Source organism: Ursus maritimus, unplaced genomic scaffold, assembly GCF_017311325.1.
Source record: "Ursus maritimus isolate PB19 unplaced genomic scaffold, ASM1731132v1 scaffold_34, whole genome shotgun sequence".
Lineage (NCBI taxonomy): Eukaryota > Metazoa > Chordata > Mammalia > Carnivora > Ursidae > Ursus > Ursus maritimus.
Genome location: NW_024426008.1, coordinates 20,788,295 through 20,808,413, shown reverse-complemented (window position 1 = coordinate 20,808,413; position 20,119 = coordinate 20,788,295). Strand labels below are relative to the sequence as shown.

Here is a 20,119-nt window from a genome sequence, read left to right as displayed (position 1 = left end):
CCAGGGACCGGGAAGGGGTGCAGCTAGCCCCCAGGATGGACTGAGAAGGAAGCCATTTGTGACTCTACTTCACGTGCGAGACGGGGCGCGGGCAGACAGGGAGGCTGGGGCACGGGAAGGGGCCTGCGGGGGCAGCACCAAGCTGCCACAGCGGGGTATGAAGATCCCAAAACCCTACCCGGGGCCTGCAAGTAGTCATGCACAGAAGACATCCTTATTGACCCCCGTTTACCCTCTGGGTCCTGGTTCTTCCCTTTAGCATTCATCCAAGAGCGTCTCGAACACAGAAGGCGTGCTCTCAGGAACTAGTGTTTCGGTTAAAAGACCACCACTCTGAACCTCGAAATGTACCGTCTTTTCAGAAAAGGCCCGTGCAAGGACTCTCATGCTCTCCAGTTTCATGACTGGAATGGACAGGAGGGTGGAAAACAAGCAGGATCCAGAGAGAAGCTTAAGGAACTTATTGGTGGCTTGACACTGACACTGGGTAGCAGACACAGGGACCTCTCCTTCCTTCTTCATGATACAAGAGCATTGGGCCGGAAATAAAGACGGGGGTGGGGTGGGGGGAAGGTGCCTACAAAAGGAGTGGAACGGAGGTGAAATTAAAGTGAGAGTATCCTCCCCCTGGTTATTCTCATCAACTGAGTGTCACTTACAGTAGACAAGGGGAGTTCTTTATTGCAGCTGGCTTGATAAGCATTTTCTGCAAGCAATTAGAGGCAGTGATTCTTTTTTCTCTAGATGTATTTTTTTTTTTTTTAATCACAGTAGTTTCACTTCCTGATGCAAGGTTATGGTCAGAAAAACGAAGGTGAATATAATCAAATACACAGTCTCGACAAAAGCAAAACCTGTACTTCTGGCCTTTAAAGCATTACGCTAAGTGTTTTCCCGGAATTCCTCCTCTAGTTAGAACCAAGCGTTGCTGGGAAGCACATGGAGGAGCTTGCATAGCTGTGGTACGGAGAGGCTGGCCGTAACCTGAAAGCGCCAAAGCCTCAATTTACTTACATCCTAGCATACGATGTAGGCTTTTATTTCGCATTTTTGATTCTGCCGGGGGAGTAGCAATGATTCAAACAGCAGAGAAATGAAACCTATCACTTAAAAGCGCAGAAGCACAGGTAAGGTCCCACGTTTTTCAGACAACTGAAGACACACCTGGGATCCCTCCAAGTTGAACGTCTGAGCATTGTGACAGAGAAGCATGACATCTTTCTCCAGGTCACCCAGGCTCCGGTACTTGTGATTACGAATCCTTTCCTAATGCAAATTTTGGATAAAAGAGAGGAAAGAAGAAAAAAAAAAAAGGCAAACAATCATTACTTGATCAAAAAAAGCCCTATTTGATTTTCCCTTTGTCTTCACAGCAGGGGGCCCTGCCGGGGGTGGGGGGGGTGGGGGGGTGGGAGTGAACTACTCCAGGGGGCGCCATTCAAAGAGACCACCCTCCCAGGGGTGTCCCTTCTTGTAAGAGGGAAGGAACAGCACAGGATGGGACACAAGAACCACAAAAGGATGGGGGGAGAAATCTGAAACTTCTTAAATAAAATGCAATATAATACAGTATGAGCTCTCCACATAATACACGGAAAGGCCGGAGGATCTCCCCGCCACTCTGGTGACAAGCCCTAGATGGGGGGGAAGGGGGTGTCCACTGCCATCAGACAGGATGCCCCTGCCCAGTCCTGACTGTGGTCATTTCAATGGCTTCACCCTTTTTACAAAGTGTGTAAACAAAATATCTACCTTTATTTTTTTGAAATCCACCGGCTTCCTAATTAATTCATAATATTCTGGCAATTCTTTCCTTGAAGGTAACTGAATGAAGACTTCACTGAGCTGCCGCCCTGAACTGTAGGGTGGAAGAGACAAACAGATCCGATCAAACGCTACCGAGGCAAGTGTTTCTTTCAGAAAATGTCCAAAAAGCCAACGGCATCCTGTGCCTACAGACGCGGGGCCCTTTAAATCAAGAAAAGTCCCACGACTGCACTCGAGATGAATGCTCCTTGCGCTAACTCCAAACTCACATGAAAATGCCACTGGATCCCCACTTCTGTCACACACAGGATACGGCAAGTCCACTGCGAGTTCCTCCTCCAGAGGGAACGTGGCTCTGCTTTTTGATAGAAATCTTTAAAATGTCCTATTCAACCAACAATTCCATTTTTAAATGAATAATAATTGAGTTGGTAGGAAAAAAGCAACACAATGGCTTTATTTCCATACGCCTTTGTCTTCAAACTCCCTATTTGGAAAATAGTGTGTTACAATATACTCTGGAAACTCAAAATGAAAAGCCTTTGTGTCTTTCTTTTCTGATTCCTTTTAGGGCACCTTACACACTGTGAACCACACGTACCTTTATTATTATTTGCCAGAGGAACCCCTTCCGATCGCCTAACTGCACTCGTGTGCGCACGGAGCCACTTGGGCAGCAGAAAAACTAACCTATTTAGCAAGTGCGGATGCCTCCTGTGTCTGGGATTAGTGCGGGACCCTCCCTCAAATCCGCGGTAGCTTTATTTGAAAGCACGTTTAATAGCAGCAAATGCTTAGCAATTCATAACTTTGAGAGACAGTCTCTAAAGCGTTATAGGCTTTTAACATCACTTATAGTATTAGGAGCAGGCGCGGCTACGGGAACAAAGATATTCGTGATTTAGGTTCAAGATGCTAACATCTGACTTGGCCTATTCAGATCAATGGCGGCTCACGAGGAATGGGAGAGTCATTTTTTTCACAAAAATCTCTCTTCCCTTACGATGCAGTCTCTACTTCCTTTGTGAAGGCAGACGTGCCAAAAAAATAAATAAACAAACAGAAATCACTGCCATGTAAATTTCGGACGGTGAGCCCGGGAGTGTGCAAGCACGCTAGAAGCTGTGGCTGAGAATGAGGGACAATATGCTGTTTTAATCCACAGTCCCAGCTGTATAATTAAAAAATATTCATAATGACAGTTATCATAAAAAAAGGCATGCGCAGTAACTCAAACGGTTGCTTAGCAACCAGTGGGGAAAATGCTGAAGAGCATAGGGGCCTGCATAAATTAACCGAAAATCCTCTGTCAAAGGAATGGGCGAGTTTTTCTGTTATGCTGGGTCTTGGTTTTATTATTTTTTTTAATACAGACAGGAGCCTCATGAATATGAAAATCAGGGGCACGCATAAGGGGTTTAAGAACACTGCAGTGTACTGGGGAATTGGATTTTTTAGGTTATCGTGGGGAGAACCAAGGAGCGTCTCCCACCCTATGGTCACCCCTACCCCCCTTTCCAGGCTGAAAGATGCATTTGTACCTCCATAAATTATACCACCGAGTATGTGACAACGACTAGCTTATTTACTATCGCCTTCACCATCGGGCCACAATTTCTGGTTTGTTTCTTTTCCTACCATTCTGAGATTTATATACACAAAGATTTTACCTGTTGGAAAAGGAGTACCTGGAAGGCAATTTATAGCTATCACTTTTTCTATTTCTATCCGTGTCTTCTCAACAATCAGGAAGTCAGACCTCTTTGTAAGCGTGGATTGAACACCTGACCCTCAGTGACATCTTCATGCTGTCATTTTGTACATTGCCAACAGATGGTGTCATTTTTCTATTGATGGATTACAAGGACATCTGTGCTTTGTACACCTGTGACAGACAGACTCTCGATTTCAACTGTGCTACTGGTGAATTAAGAAATAAGCCGTTTGCACCAAGAATGTGATATAGCATTTTTGGACGGGGGCAAAATGGCCAAAGCAATCTCGGTGTGATGTCTCTGCCCTCAGTCGGGTTGTGGGAATTCTAGACCCTGTGACGAGACAAGTCCAGAATTACCTGTGCTCGTAAAGAAGAGAGCTGAACGTTCTGAGACTCAGAAAATAAAACAAATTTATTTTGTTGATACTGTTTCAAAAGTTAGGGCTCCCTTGACTCAGTATTCCTGTCCTACTTCCTTTCTCCCATCTCCCAGGACAGAGGACAGGGGCAAACAGAAGACCTGGAAGCTACTGGAAAAGACCTCTTGTGGTAGGTTGGTGCGGTCATAATACAGACGTCTCAGTCTGGCTTTCAAAGCGCTCCTCTCTGCTCATTTTCGGCAAACCCAATCTGTCCTGATGACCTGACTCTTCTGGTCAGGATCGCTCCTTTCCCATATGCTGATGAAGACTGTGGTCAACCCCCACTTGGTTAGGAATTCCCAGTCTCCATGCCAACAACCATACTTCAAGAACCCATTCTCCATAAAAATGGGAAGAAATTCTTACTATCAAACTAACCCTTAGTACCTCCCTGCCTGGAACTTCATTCTTCTATGTACGGGTAGGTGGTTCCCCCCCCCCCCGCCCTTTTCCAAAGAGGCGGGGGAACACCTTACATGTGGCCAAAAGCCTTCCCCCTCCCTGTGGGGGTTCTGATGACAGCTTGAGCAGGAATGTCAGGACATCCATCTTTAGGTTATAGAATGCAACACGGTAGGGGCGCCTGGGTGGCTCAGTCAGTTAAGTGGCTGCCTTTGGCTCGGGTCATGATCCCAGGGTCCTCCCCGTCCCCGTCCCCCTGTTCAGCAGAGAGTCTGCTTTTCCCTTTCCTTCTCCCCACCCCTGGCCCCCCACTTGAGCGCACACTCTCTCTCAAATAAATAAATAAATAAAATCTAAAAAAAAAATGCTTCCAGGTAGGAGAACCACTTGCTGACAGATCACTACAGTAACTTATTTTTTTCCTAAATTAAAGGTTTAAAAAAAAAATTAAAAAGGAAGTGAAACAGCCTGACGGACTTCTGAATTCTTGGCATTTGTTTCTCAAACTTAAGCTGAGCAAAGGCTTTCTCAATATACCTTTCAAATGTTTTTTTTTTCCCCCGGTGCTGGAAAGTTTAAGTCCAGAACAATGGACTAATTGTACAATGGTTTGCAGAAGGTGTTCTGTTTCTGTTGAAATGCTTAACCTACCCCCCCCAGGTATTTTCCATTATGTCATTTTGTACAGTTTAAGGCCTACAAGGAGAAATTGTTCACTGGAAGAGTGCTGCTTCCCATGACAGAAAGGATACCCGCTCCCCTCCTCCAAAAAGGATTCCACTGACGCTCCATGACTTCAGATAGATTTCGTACAGTGATCTATCCCAGAATAGGAAACGTGACCCTGATAAGGAAGAGCCTGGGTGGGGGAGGAGCGTAACCTAAAATATAAAATAACACTGTGCTCTTCAGACAGTTTCCAGGTGCTGGAAGACCAGCAGCCCAGAGGCTCCTCCCCACAGAGGTGAGTGGGCACAGGGACCCATGGCCCCGATGTCAGGGTGAGACAGAAGGGCCCCCCGTGCCACTGTGGGAACGGTGGTTTGCAAACCCCGCAGGTACTGCTCGTGTGTGTGTGTGTGTATACACACGGATAAGCAGGCACACAAGTGAGGCTAACTTTGCTGGGCTTCATCTGGAAACCCACTTCTCTCCCATTACGTTCGCAAACCAAAGGATGCGACTTTCACGTCCGCACTCCTGGGATTCTAAAATGGTGACCGCATACATGATGAATGTTACATAAACATCAGCTTTCCCTCGGACTACATTTTAGGCATGGCAGAGGGTGGAAATGCTAGCTAAGAGACCTGCTCCTTGAAAATGCTGGCTCTTCCACCTTCCCTACAAACCCAAACCTAGAAGATAAGGTATTGGGTGACAGGTTTTTGGTTTTTTTTTCTGGTTTTTTTTTTTTTCTTTTTTTTTTAACCTGCCCAGGCTGATCTGATGACATGCATGGATAGTGGATACTTCTGAAAGAGAATTTAGCTAACATTGACATAGCCACATGTTTACACTTAATAACTAAACAAAACCTATCTTGCCTCCATTAAAAAAAAAAAAAGATGTCATGATTTAGAATACCCACTTGGAGTTGGAAGGATTTTATGGGAAGAAAAAAAAAAGTTACTACAATCCTAAAGGAATCAAACACCGATTGGGATGAAAACTTTAAAAAATTGGGTCAACATTGGAAGGCAGTAGGTGAAAGCAGGCTGTTGCTTTTCAGGGTCAGATTCCTGTGAGGTTTAATACAAACCACTTAAAAATGCACCTCAAGCCCAGTAGCACCCCACTTCCCCAGAGAGCCCCCCAGAGACCCAAGCCAGGCACGAACCAGGTGCGAAAAGCACCTGCGCTCCGTGTTCACTACCGGGATCTCTCCCCTGAGTCTTACTGAGTATTGATCGGTAATTCCTAACAAGCTTGGAAATCTGAAGAATACAGGAAGTTACGCTGAAGCAGAACGTGATGGGGGTAGACTTGCTTTTGGCAGTGGAATCGGTAAGCGGGTAAAAATCACCCCCAGGGTTGCGTTAGGACTGTAGATACAGGATGAGCCCGAGGTAGCAACAAAAATAAGGTTACATCAGGTTAACGCAAGGTGTAAGTGCCCTGAGTTAGCAGTCGATGAATGGCTCACGCAGCTCAGTAAGGAACGCAGCAAGGCTTTATCAAGAGTCTTAAATACAGTTATACCGCGCTACACGCTTCTATTTTTGGTGATCTACTCTAAGCCGGTAACACGCATGTGTAATAGAAGTCTATCCATATAACAGACACATACGTACATGAATGATGCTTGTCACCACTGCATTATTTAGAATAACTCCTGTAAACCATCCAGAATGTTTGTTGGGGAAAGGACAATAGAATGTTAGAGAGTCTGAAAATCCTTGTTAGGACCTTCGGTAATTAATTACTAACTAACTAACACAGGATATCAAATTGGAGATGCAGTACCACCGCAACTAGGTTTTTAAAAAGTCATAAACGAAGGACCACAAGGAGCGATACCAGAGCATAAATATTCACAACAACATACCCTGATTCAACAGAATGAGGATTTACACTCTAATGCAATTTGGAACCATATCATTATCCATAAATAAAGTAGGTCTCAAACACTTTTACTGGGTTACCTTCTTTGAAAACATGCTGTAAGTCAAAAATCTAATCTTTTTCCAGGGAAATGATATCTAAGGGCCAACTTTTATTTATATCACCATAAATAGCACATTTCACCAACTGGCACCTTTTAATTCTACCACAATAAAGCCAAATAAATAGAAGAGAATAATTCCATAAAATTTATCATGTATCACAACCATCAGAAACTACTGTAAAGACGTTCCTGTTTTTTCTTGGGGTTTCTCTCCTTGAACTTACTACTACAAAGCAAAGGTGCTTGTCAGGACGTGGGATTCCCAGGATATGATTTCTTTGCCTAGACAAGCATTTTGGGGAGGCCACTTGGAGAGCTGTCACCTATCACTTGACTCTTAGAAATACTGACCCAGGATGTCTGGTTGCTTACCCCCTTTTTCTCACTTGACCTTTCCTGAGAGCAGGTACAAGTACTGAATCCTAACTGCGCACCTGTCCACGTTGCTCAGCCACCTCACCTGTTTAGGTCATGTCATTCCTGAAGACCTGGACAGGACTCAAAGAATGCCTTCCTTGCAAGGCCTCACCTTGCACCTCTCCCTTCCCCTGAGAATTTCATCCTTTGATCCCACCCTGTGTCTCTACTTCGCAATAGTGAAAACTCTTCAAAGCTTTTGGCTGAAATGTGACCACACTCAAAAGCACAAAACTTTTGCAGGCAAATAAAATCAAATGCCTCCCCACCTGAGCCTCGAGTCCCAAGCGTCACTTCGTTAGAAGGGTGGGTTAAAGGGGGCACTGGAGGGCTGCTCGGTCCTAAACTGCTGTTTTAGCAAATTCCTAAGGAAGATGGAGGATGTGTGATTCTAAGGAGGCAGATTTTTTCCCTGTGAATATGCAAGAACATAGAAGCCCAATAGCTGCCATCTTCCAGAGCAATCCGGTTTTTATGAAAATGCTTGTAGAGTGACTTTAAGGACAGGTTTATGGGCCTCTAAGAAACTCCATTTTGTTAATCCAGCTGGGACTCCTCCTCCTCCCTCAGAGAGAGGTCAGAGGCTGGTATTGGTCTGCAGCTCTGAGAGGCAGAGACCCTGCTCTTCCGGGCCGCACTGACCCTGGAAGCCCCAGGAGGCCTTCTGCACCTTGGAAAGCAGACAGGCTAAGTTTATTTGTGGGCTGCCCACTTGCTGTATGTGGGTATAATTGGCCAAGCACCATAAATAAGTGTCAAGTCGCCAGGATTCGAAGGAGCTTGTTCAACTAAACGTGAGAAGTACCCGTGTTTGTTATGAGGGAAAAATCAAGTACTGAAATCCACATTTCCCTGAGCAAAGTCTCCCTGGACGAAATGCAAGTCCTGAGCTCCAGGTCAGCACTTCCCCAAGTGTGCTCCACGGAACACAAAATTAATGGATTTTTAAAGGGTTTCCCTAGAAAATGGGGTTTCATTGGTTGAAGGAGTTGGGGCTACACTGGGTAGAATGAAGCTCCATAGGTTACTTTTGGTCAGACTTCTCAGAGCCTCTAACTGCACCACCAGGGGATCTTCGAGAAGCTACAGGACTGGAGTTTGGGGACCCCAGTCTAGGGAACACCATCCCAGACGATGCATGAGGCTACGACCTGCAGCTACAGGAGATAAACTGTGGGCCCTGAGCTGAGACCCGAGCATCCAATACAGGAAAAAAGGCTCTTTGCCTCCAATGAAGATTTTCTGCAAGTGTGTCCGCTTGGTCACACCACTATTTCATGACAATTTCTCTCTGGTCTAATCAGAGATACTAGATGCAAAAGTGCCTGGGCCCGAGATCCACAGTCCTAGCCTCCTGCCCCTATTTAAGGAAAGACACAAAGTCTGGTGCCAGCCAACAATGCTAAAAATAAATTTCGTCTAAAAGAGCTTCTTGGCTAGTCCTGAAGGGATAGTCAATACTAGCAACATAATCACAACGTCAAGGGCAGTTTATAGCCATAGGGAGAAATCGGATTTCCTGGGAGGGAGGACGCCGAGCGGGGTAGCCGTGCGCGCACGCACAAGCACGCGCACGCACGAGCGCACGCATGCGGCACCCACACACGCCCCCCGTCCGTCCACGCACGTTCCTGTGAGCGGTACCACGTTCACTTACCAGACACCCCCGGCGGTCTGTAGGTTCTCCTGTGTCACGTCCGGTCTGCTCTGGAGTCTTGTCCGTCACGCTTCTGAGAAGTCACCTCTGTCCTCACACCCACCACCCTGTCCCACGCTTTGCCCCCTTCCCCTTCCATGGCAGGGTCCGGTCCTACTGGAGTCCGCACGGTCTCTAGAGGGTCCTGCTCTTCCCTATCACCACAGCAGCCCCCGTACAGGGGACCGAGTGCCTCTGCCTTGTCTACCACCCCTGCGGTCTACTTGGGGGGTCCCCCACTCTGCGCATGGGCACACCCAATGCCTTCACCGCTCCTGCGTTGACCCACCCCTCCCTCCCCATACACACCGTCCACACACCGTCCTCACACCGGTACGTGTTCTTCCTTCGTAGCTCTTGCCAACTAGGCTTCAAAGCATTCCAGTGGATTCATCTCTACCCCATTCTCAGTACTCGCACAGAGACTGGCACGGAAAATGCTCAGTGCTTCTGAACACATGAAAAGGACTCTCAAATTCTGTTCATCCTAAGCTCTGAACGACACACATCATAAACTTGGGCGTATGGAAAAAAGAAGCAAACGTGACAGCAAGGGATGAGAAAGACTCCAGAGCCTGGAGGGAGGAAATGTCAAGCCCCTTGCAATGGCTCTGGAAATCACAGTTTAAATGTGTCTTGTAAAAATGGATTTATCTAGGTCCCAACTACATATAGCACTATCACCTCCACGAAAAGCCCAGGCCTGACATGGGAGGCTTGCAATACCTTTTAAAGTGGTGATTAATCCACTTTTCATGGTCACATGACCATTCTGATGGAAGGGGGGGAAGGAGCTTATGTCTGTCCTTGTTTACTGGGTTGGGCGTTTAGCCACATCACACCATTTAAATCATAAAGCCTCCTTTCCATATTGGGGGTGCGGGTGGCGGAAGCTTTTATCCAAGTTGCTTCCTTATTTAAAGTGGCCAAACTAATAAAGTCAAAGTTATTTGTTGTTTCAATCCCAAAAGGCATATCCAGACTGAGTTCTGTCTCATGATGGCAAAACGGACCATCCTTCTTGATGTCCGGCAGGACACACCATAGTTGGTGTCTGGCTTCCAGAACTGAACACTGCTTCCTCAATACCAATAGGAATTATCAAAAAAATCAACCATCCTCACAATAATCCCATCCCCACACAGACATGGGTAGGTACAAATCATTCCCAGGTTTAATCACCCTAAATGCACAATTGGGGATGGGTATTCATACTGGAATGCATTAGAGAAGAAGCTTCAACGCCTCTTCCTCCTGACCCTAGACTGGATCCTACACTAGTGAGGGGGAAAAATGCTGTAAAGGATGTTACTGGGTCAACCGACAAAACTGGAATATGGATGGTCAAGTATCATACCAAAAAAAAAAAATTTTTTTTAAGTTCACGCTGACTTAAAGGGAGACAAAAACTCTTCGGTGTAGGACTCGTAGCCCCTCACCCTGGGAAATCCTGCACACACACACACACACACACACACACACACACACCCAACATCACCTCATTCTCCCAGAATCTCTAGGAGAAAAGCATTTCTGTCTTCCACCCACAGAAGCAAAAGCACACGAAGGTCAGAGGGACCGGCCTAGCACGCTCAGGACCACGGGCAGGTGAGCCCAGAAGCCACCCCCAGGGCGCCAACCCTCTGCGCGCGGCGGTGAACTCCAGAACACCACACACGCCGGGCACGCGCACCTTTCTCCGCGCCCCGCGGGAGAGCCACGCACCGCAGGCGCTTTTCAGGAAGCTTCGACACCAAGGCAACCCCGAGCTAGGAGGCCCGCGCATGTAAGACAGAAGCTGCGCCAGGAGGGAGGGAAGCAACAGAACCCGAGTCCGAGGCGCGGCAGGGAGGCAGGCCTGCGGTGCGGTTGGAAGAAGGGCGTTTACAGCGCGGACACACCCACACTGAAGCGCGGCACAGACACCCTCGAAAAGCCCTGGCAGGTGTGTTAGAGTATCCGTGCGCCTCCATCCCCCACCCCGAGTGGGGGCCGTCGGAGGGGGGGGGCACGTGGAGAAATGTGCTTGCGGCTCCTTCGGAGTCGGTCTGCGCGCTGTGCCAAGGGATACCTGTATTCAGAGACAAGGGCATACAAGACAGATCCTGACCTGTTTCCTTCTATTTCCACCTGAGAATTACCGGGCACCTTCTCCACGTTACACCTGTGGTAGAGTAGAAAGAACACCGGAGTCAGAAGACCTGGGTTCGTGGCCCAGCCCAGCTCTTGCTCCTATGTTGGGTGGCCTTGGGGGAACGCGTTTCACTTTTCCAAGCCTCAGACTGTGCGCCCACCTGCCTTGCCTACTCAGGGGATTTGGGGGAAGACCACACGAGGTTATGAGTGGAACCACACTCTGAGAAAACACACAGTTCTCCAGAAATGGGGGGAAAACCCCCCAAAAACCATTTCCTAAGGCCTGAGACTTTTCCTGCTTCTCTTACACAAATGCCTGCTGCTCACTTCTGCTCTGCGCATGTCCTAGGGGTGCGTTAGGACACAGGTTCCAACCACTGCCCCGGAAGGGGTGCCAGTCAGGCAGCGCTGGCTGGGGAGGGGCCGGGGAGGGTGACCTCGCCGAAGTAGCTGTGGCCTGTCCCTGTGCGGGCCGAGCTCCTCCTGCGTCAGCGGGGCCTACTACTTACCTCAGAGAGCTGGAGGGCACGATGTGACAGCAGCCCGCATACGCACGGCACGCCAGAGGACACCAGCCAGGTAGCTGGCTCTGCCAACCAGACCTCTCATCTTTGCAAGTAAGTCACTTCGACTGGGAAGGACAAGGAACCAGCCCCTGAGGCCTCAGGCCCTTCCACGGGCCTCAAAGGAAGCCACTTCAAGTGAGCCATCCTGAGCCTGCTACACTGGTGTCCCTTTGTGCGGCGGCAAACATCGCAGGAGAAACCACCCTCCCATCCAGACCTCACTCCAGGGGAGGCCGGCACCCTCTGGCATACACAGCCTATGTGGGGCCACCTAGAAAAATCCCTTCTCGGAGCCACTGCCAGCTCTTAGCAGGGCTCGAGGCACAGCAGAGGGGGGAAAAGCATCAACCGGGGAGAACGGAGAGGTGGGTGGGGAAAAAAGAAGAATGAGCTGGAATGTCTGAAAGAAGAGGGAGGAACAGGAAGGAACATGATGGAAAAACGAAGCTGGGAAGGTCATCGAGGCGGGCCTGCAGAAGACAACCTTTCCCAGGCTGAGAAGCTGGGCCATCATGGGGTGCTCAGTGGGAAGCCACGCAACGTTACCAGGGAGACAGGATCAGACACACCTCCCAGAAAGGCGGGACGAGGACCAGAAGGGAGGCAGGGGACAGAGGCAGCAGGCCAGGCCAGCCACAGGGAGGGTCTCCTGCTGAAGCGTGTGGGCCCACGGAAGCCGGGGTGGCCAGGACAGATGCTCGTGCGTGTGGTGAGGGAACCTGGTCTCTGAGTGCGTATCAGGAATAAGGCACGGGGTTGGGAGCACTTTTTCTGCTGCACCTTTGGGACGCTGGGTTGGTGATTATGTGAAACCACGGGGATACAGAGGAAAAACAGACCACGTTGTCTCAGGACCTGCAGAAATGGAGGAAGAGGAACGTGGCAACAAGAAATACTATCTTAGACAATTTATAGAGCAGGATATAAATAATTTGGACAACGATGGGCAAGGTTCTGTGAGTTGAAACTAATGAAGACTGGAGATCACAGGGGATGCGAGGCTCAGAACAAAAGAGGTCCCGGCAGAATAATTTCGAATGATTTGGGTAAGGAGTACACGGGGACAGACCTACCCAGGTCAGCGATCTGGTCACCTTAGGCGGGGGAAGTAAAAAGGTACAAAATACCAAAACCACAACAAAAAAGGGTTCAAAGAAGAACAGAGTGATGTGGATTTGGTTTAAAACATCTGTTACTACAAATCTATTTTGGAGAAGCAGGAGGAACAGTGGTATGAACAGTCCGCCCTGGACCGAAGCCTCTGGATGGGGATCAATGCAGGAGAGCCCCCCCCACAGTAAATAATGCACTTCAGGTCAAGCACTTGAGAGGAAACCTTGGAACAAGACAACATTTTAACAGGAGCCCATCCATTCTGGAGAATGGATCGATGAGATGTGGACCTGCAAAGACAGCGGCTCTTCCTCAATGGAGGGAAAGGACACAAGTGACTTCAGGGTGTACAGGACGTAAGCAAGGACGCTTAGGTCCTAAGGTTGGCAGTCTACCGAGTCCGTCCGTGCAAAGGTGCTAAAGTGTATTGGAAAGGTGCTAAATACAACAGAAGGAAATGAAATGTCGGCTCTCCTTTCCCAGGATAAATGTCTTCATAAGGATAGTATTTTTTTTTTTTTCCAAAAGTGACCCTAAACACAAGATAATGTCTCTTGTGCCCTCCTATTACGAGCTCATGTGACCCCTTCCCTGAATTCCCCTGTCCAGCCACCTGTTGGAAGCAAGACCATGTGGCAGGAAGACTATCTCCTCCAATGTACGGTGAGCGAGTAGGGTTAAGTATTTTGAGGCTTTTTTTCTGTTTGTTTTACCCTCTGGCCCTATTCCGCAGCACGGGACTGGAAATAAGGGAGGGATGCCACAAATGTTTCCAGGATGAAGGAATGATTTTCTACAATGTGAGGACAGCTAGTATTCGGAACAAGCTAAGGCCTTCCACCATTCTCAGACATGTCGCCAAGGCTTCTTAAAATTCAGGGCAAGAAGAGGACAGTCCCTACTCAGGAAGAGCAGCAGGGCCTCAAGAGTGTCAGGGAGGAAGGAGCGCATCTGGCACCAGCCCTGCCCCCAGCCCGGGCCAGGGTTTCATCCACCCATCAGACCGGCCGGACAGGTCTCTCCTGCCTCCCCGACTGCTTCCCTGTGTCCGTCCTCAAAGCTGGACCTGAAGTCCCAACTGTTGGCAGACGGCAGGGCCAGTCCTCCTGGAATGCTATAGTCCTCCAACAACGGTCAGGGAGCAAGGAGATGACACGACCTCATCTTCTGTTTCCAGATTCTTCAGGGATGAGAACAATGCTCAGATTTGAAAAGTAAGGCACAATAAATGTTGAACAAAAGCTACCAATGGGAGAGTCGACGGAGCATAGGAAGGCACTTCAAGTGAGTCCAAGTTCCAACTGCAAACTAATTACATCCTGAAGGCGTGTGCGGATTGCTCCTAATCATGTCTAAGAAATCACAAAGACTAGAAATGGAGTCAGAAGATGAGAAGAGTGCCAGTGTCCCCATGTCACCGTGAAAAAGGACACGCGAGGCTGCTACGCTTGATGCGGACCCTTGGTTTAAAAAAAAAATTTAGAAGAAATTATTCAGATGCCATGGGGCTATTTAGGGAAGATAAATAACATCATTTGAGTACCAGTAGGGGGTCTCCTAGAAAAAGCCATGGCAGGCTAACCTCATTTCATTCTTTCGGCGGGGTTTCTAGGTAGATAGATTGGAGGGGCCGTGAATCTGGTAGCTCTTGGTTTTAGCCTTTCTTGATCGCCTTGACGAAGGATAGATGACTGTGCGTGACATGATGGCATGGTCATGTGAGTCTGCAGACGGTTAATCGACTTTAGGGACTACTGGTTACTACGTTCCTCTCAACCTGAGGTGATTTTCAGGGGGCACAGGATAGAGACCTGCCCTTTGCCCTTTACAAGTTTCTCAGCAACAGCTTATAATAAAGCTTCTGATGAACCCCCCCCCCACAAAAGACTTAGACAAGGAAACATTTTTTTTTAAAAAAGCCTAAAAATCAAGTTATAACAGTAGACTAGAAAGATGGGACATGAATCAGTTAAATGGAACCGGCAGAGGAAAGAATGAAGTCAGTAGATAGAGGTTCAAAAAAAAAAAAAAAAAAAAAATCAAATGCTTAGTTGAAGGCTAACCTTGGCAGCATCAAGTGAGAAAAGAGCTTTCTGCATGTTTTGGGGAATGGAAGCTTTTCAACAAGCCCGTGTTCATAAAGGTTAAGTCTGTGTCAGAGTTGCTGGAAAACGTTAACGCGCTCTTGAGTCACGGTAACAGAATATTGGTATCCAGCCCAAGCAAGCTAACCACCCTGCACTTAGCCGTCAGAATACCTTCGGCATTGCGGGGGCCGTATGTTCCATGGGACACTAAGAAGGCAGGATATGCCCAAAGAAGGGGACCAGAACGATGCACGTCTAGATATCACTCAGAGAGCAAAGGGAGGGGTTTCAACCTCAAGGAGAACGTCCTGAGGTGCGTACGCTATTCACAAAGGACACTTCTTGACATGAGGAAAAGGTTTACTCTCTGAAGGTCCAAGGAGAACAAATAGCTAGAAGACAGAGGCTGCATCGATTGTAATATAGGAAATGACTCTTGTGCTTAGAGGTGTCCTTCAGGGTCATGAGCTGCCCCCTAACACAGTGAACTAACCCTTGGGAGTGTCCACACAGAGCTTGGATGGCGGTCTGTCCAAGGTGGTGTGGGGGACACGCCTGGGTTGTGGGAAGTTGGACCAGGGAGAGCTAGAGCCCTGAATCCCTCTAGAATCTTTCCCTTATCCAAGCAACTCTAAGGCACGTCTCTAGACTTGGGACAGCTCTCTGCAGAGACTCCACACCTCACCACCTCGCTCTAGATCTCATCCCAGGGGCAATTTTAAAGGGTTACAAATGCAGATTAGGATGAATCCCTTTTCAAAGAAACTGAGTCTTAGGTTAAATGTTACATAGTCTTAGAGCAGGATTTTTAAAAACCTTCTGTGGAAACAGAAAACAATGCATAATATAGTAAGTCAAAACAAACACTGCTTGATTTGGGGGAAAAGAAAACCACAGGAACGAGTTGTAGCTGACCAGTGCTACCTTTAGATAGCAATTCCTGTAGAAGGATTTTTACACTTGTGAATCACACAAAATTACTGGCTCTTTGGGGTCACATTTTAAAAAGTATCCTCCTAAAAAAAAAAAAAAAAAAAAGCCTGGCACTGGAAACAAAGGGAATAAATGGACGCTTAAATTATCCTAGTTCTTTATAAAAAAGAAAGATACATCTGTCCCAGAATCATGCAAGAACTTTGAAAAAACTGTCTCATGAGAGCTAATTAATTCTTATATATCAGTTAAATATAGATGCAGTTCTTATTTAATACTCCGCTAATCTGTGTGACTGTCAGAGCCCTAACATTTGGCTGGGGCGATAGGAGGGAGGGGAGGACTGGTGGTATTTCTTGCACAGGTAGGCTGAGTTACTATATTAGTAGCTGACTTTAATGGTACAGAAATCTCAACACATGGAAGGGTAGGTACATTTCCCAGCAGTATTTTCTAAATCCAACAAAAATGTAACAATGTATCCAATTAAGGCCCTCCTAATTTGAGAGCCTCCTACTTGAGAACCAAGTTGGGTAAGAGAAATAAAACACAGAAATACTCGGAATAAGTGCTTTTTCTCGATTACGAACACGGACAATCCATGAAACACGCAGCAACGACTGAGTACCTACCTTCTCCCTAGAACGCACCCAAAGGTGAAAGCTAACAGAACGGGCCGTAGGAGGGTACTTGTCAAGGAAGGGTTAAATAAGTAATTGAAAGCAGAGAAAGGGGAGGGGGAAAAAAAAAAGGACTTAATGTCTGCATGCTAAAATATTTAAATATTCTTTCCGCTACAAGCAGAGATATATGCTCAATAATCAGTCCCAGGGAAACTGTGTTTTCTGTTTTCAGGGGGAAAAAAAGGGATGGAAATCCTATGGGCAAGGACACTTCCTTTCAAGCGCTCAGAGCTCCATTTACCCACCTGAGGAGGTAAAGTAGTCTGAGAGGCTGATTATCCACCAGCTTGGCCTGTATTAGCTCCTCAAACTCACAGACGGCCTCTGGAGGCAGCTACCGTCCTCCTTCCATTTTGTGGATGAGGAAAACAGGTGCAGAGGGGGTGAGGAAGCTGCCCCCGGTAGCCCCCAGGGAGTAAACGCTGGGGTTAAGACTCAAACACGGGTAGCTGAACCCCGGCGAGGCTTGTCCCGTCAGCTACCGGGCTGTGCTTAGTGGAGGGTGTGGGATGGAACCTCACGTCTGGTGGGGGTTTCGAGGAAAGTGGTCAGCCCACAGCTATGTGTTTCAGGAAGTCATAAACCCAAAAGGCCATGGAGCCAGCAGGTAATATAAAGGAGTCGAGTGGGCCATGTGGGAAAGGCATGATGACAAATGGCCACCGGCATGCCACACTGGACGGGTGACAGCAGGTGATGGGGAGTGGGGGCGTGCCCCAGAGCAGGAGGCCCACGGGGAGGGGGTGGCCACGTCTCCACTCCCACCAACTCTGACCCTAGGGAAACTTGGGTGGAATGTAGCATGATCTTTAGGTTTTTCGAAAAGAACGGGAAATCCCTGAAGTTTCTAAGAAATCTCGCCAGTTTTACGTGTTTGCTTTCTTTTTTGTCCTCCCTTCCCCCACCCCAACAACATGAACCATGAAATAAATCAATCTGTTGGCAATATGTGGTCCGCCAGCTGGTGACCTCTTTTACACCGTTAAAGGAGCGAGCTGTCACCTGGAATAAAAGGCTTCGCTTTAGAAGCCAAGAACCTCTTCCTGGCTCGTCCCAGTGTTCCCGCAGCCCTAGACTCACTCAGCAGGTTGCGAACAAGGCACACCTGGGCAAACTGACAGATGTCACGCTCTCCTGAGACCAAGGCAAAAGCGTTGGTGGCGTATGCAAGAGTGATGCTCTCTACTTATTTTTCCTTGCACCGGGGGCTGGTCTAATAAGGCAACAACGTCCAAGCGGGTTTCCTGGAGACCGTTCCTGCCTGTGGCACATCTATTGGAAGGGCTGGGGACGGAGAGGAACTTGACAGAGTTACGGACTCTTGGTTTACAAAGAAGTCTGCATGTTCGCTCTGGTCAAAGAAACGGACTTGTGGCCAAATTTTCCTTCCTTGGACGGCTGTCATTCCCCTGTGTCAATGAGCAGCTTATCCAATCCCAATATAATGGGGGCTGCTCTTTGTCGCCACTTCCGAAATAAGCAAGGGGATGCACTTGTAAAAAATAACAACAAACAACAACAACAACAAGTAAAAAGAGTAAGCAGAGAACCCAAAAAATCTGGGACCCGAAGAGAGGCATGAAATTCTGACTCTTTCCCACACACCTCCTCCTGCTACTTTCCACCACTTCTGGAAACTCCTTACAGATAATATCACGAAGACCTACAATAAAACCTCTGGGTAGAAAGGGTCTTCCTTTTTACACTACTTTACCTTTATAATGAGGTTTTCTTCCTGGTATAGAACAAGTACTCAAGTCACAGTGAAAAACTAATACCACAACTTAGTTATTCATGTTAAACACTCCCAGGTGTACAGAGCAACGCTAGTTCATGTTAAAAAAAAAACAAAAACAAAACTGGTAACCAAAAACTGATCAATGCCGCTATGCCATCGAGAGAAATACAATGTGTAATTCTTCTGTTTCCTATCGATTCTTCGATTGGAATGAGATGTGGTCTTCCTATGAAAACTGCATCACGTGATTATCAAGCAGAAACCAAAACAACTGCCCAAAATGCAGCCCAACTAGTTTATCCACTGCATCGGGCTGACAGACACAGGTCTGGGGATACCAGTGTCCGGCACAGATTTCTCAACATTACACTGAAAAGTTCCATGAACACGAGTGACATCTGCTGAAATGCCATGCTGTCCAATTACGAAGAAGGAGATGGTTGGAAACGAGCGCTCAGACATTCAAGTGTGTTGGAAGGAAAGAAGGAACGGCATTTTTGACGAAGCATCTGTTTGGTTTTCAACAGTGTCTTGACACGAAATATTTACCTTAAGTATGCTAGGATTCTTCTCTCCCTAACGACTCAGCCCCAAAGTATAATTTCACACTACCACTCCAAATCCTTCCTGTAAAGGATGGTATTCCAGAGATCCCGAAGATTCATCCTCCAGCTTAGACTTTAATTTTGTAATCTAAGCCCCTGTTTCCAAATACCTCAAGTAACAGCTGACAAAACAGCATTCACATTGCAAGAGCAGCCATTGTGAACATGGTACAAGGCTCCTGACACCTTTGGGGCAAAAGCCGTGAAACGTAAACTAGAAAGAACCTTAACGCCCCAGCGCCCACCTTCCTAAATCTTGCTCTGTGCTGAGTATCAACCATATCCTTGGCGAAGGTGATCAAGGTGTAGGAGTGAAACACTCACCTGTCTTTGTAGTTTATCACAGTATCGATGATGGCGTTCATCTGCTTCGTCAGTTTGGGGGGATTTGGGGAGAGTTTCTCAGCCGGAGGGCGGCCTCTTCTCTTCTTGGCCTTCTCCACGTCTTCCTTTGCAGGATCTTTATCCACATTTCTTCGTCTTTTTCGCTTCTTGAGCCGTACTTCCTCTTCCATTTCTTCCAAATTGCCGTCTTCAATGGCCTGGTGTAGCAGGGAACGAAGGAGGAAAATTCAAGACAGGAGAATCACCAAGGAAATTTTTAAAAGCCAACCTGAGTAATAAGAATAAAATGAAACTAACAAAAATAAAATAATAATAAAAAAAAATAGAAGTTAACAGTAGACCAGTCAAGTAAGAAGAGCAAAGACCGCCATATTGAATCAATGCATCTTTAAACCAAGTCTAATCCGTGAACAAAATATGTTGAAAGCCGGAAACACTAACCGTGAGAAGAAATGACGAATACAAAAAGAGCTATACATTTAAGTATCTGAAAGATAACTGAATCCAAATGAAATTTTAGCTCTATGTAAGAAAAAGACCTTAATTGTCTCATTACTGTAAAGAGGGGGGGGGGAGGACGGTAAAACAAAACGAGGGGTGGGTGAAGAAAAAAAAATCCAAGAATACATCCTTACAATCGTACAAGCTCCGACCCTTCTTTGAGGTTTTACATCAATTTACTCATGATTCACAACATAAATCAGAATTCCATCCAGATTTTGTTCTAACGTAGCAATTAGTAAACAAGGAAACAGGAAGTACAAAGCCACATTCCTTGGTAAACGCACTTAAATCATCTGATAAAGAACACACACACTCACAAA

General features: G+C 47.2%; 1 protein-coding gene across 1 annotated transcript in view; it reads right to left on the bottom strand.

Annotated features, from left to right (window-relative positions):
• Positions 1-20,119, bottom strand: part of SMARCA2 (SWI/SNF related, matrix associated, actin dependent regulator of chromatin, subfamily a, member 2) — a 171,003-nt gene that overhangs the window by 18,012 nt on the left and 132,872 nt on the right. The window contains exons 28-31 of the mRNA XM_040620135.1: positions 19,275-19,492; positions 11,200-11,253; positions 1,753-1,858; positions 1,165-1,266 (exon numbers count right to left, since the gene is read on the bottom strand). Of these exons, the coding sequence (XP_040476069.1) occupies positions 1,165-1,266; positions 1,753-1,858; positions 11,200-11,253; positions 19,275-19,492 (480 nt within the window). The remainder of the gene's footprint in view (positions 1-1,164; positions 1,267-1,752; positions 1,859-11,199; positions 11,254-19,274; positions 19,493-20,119) is intronic.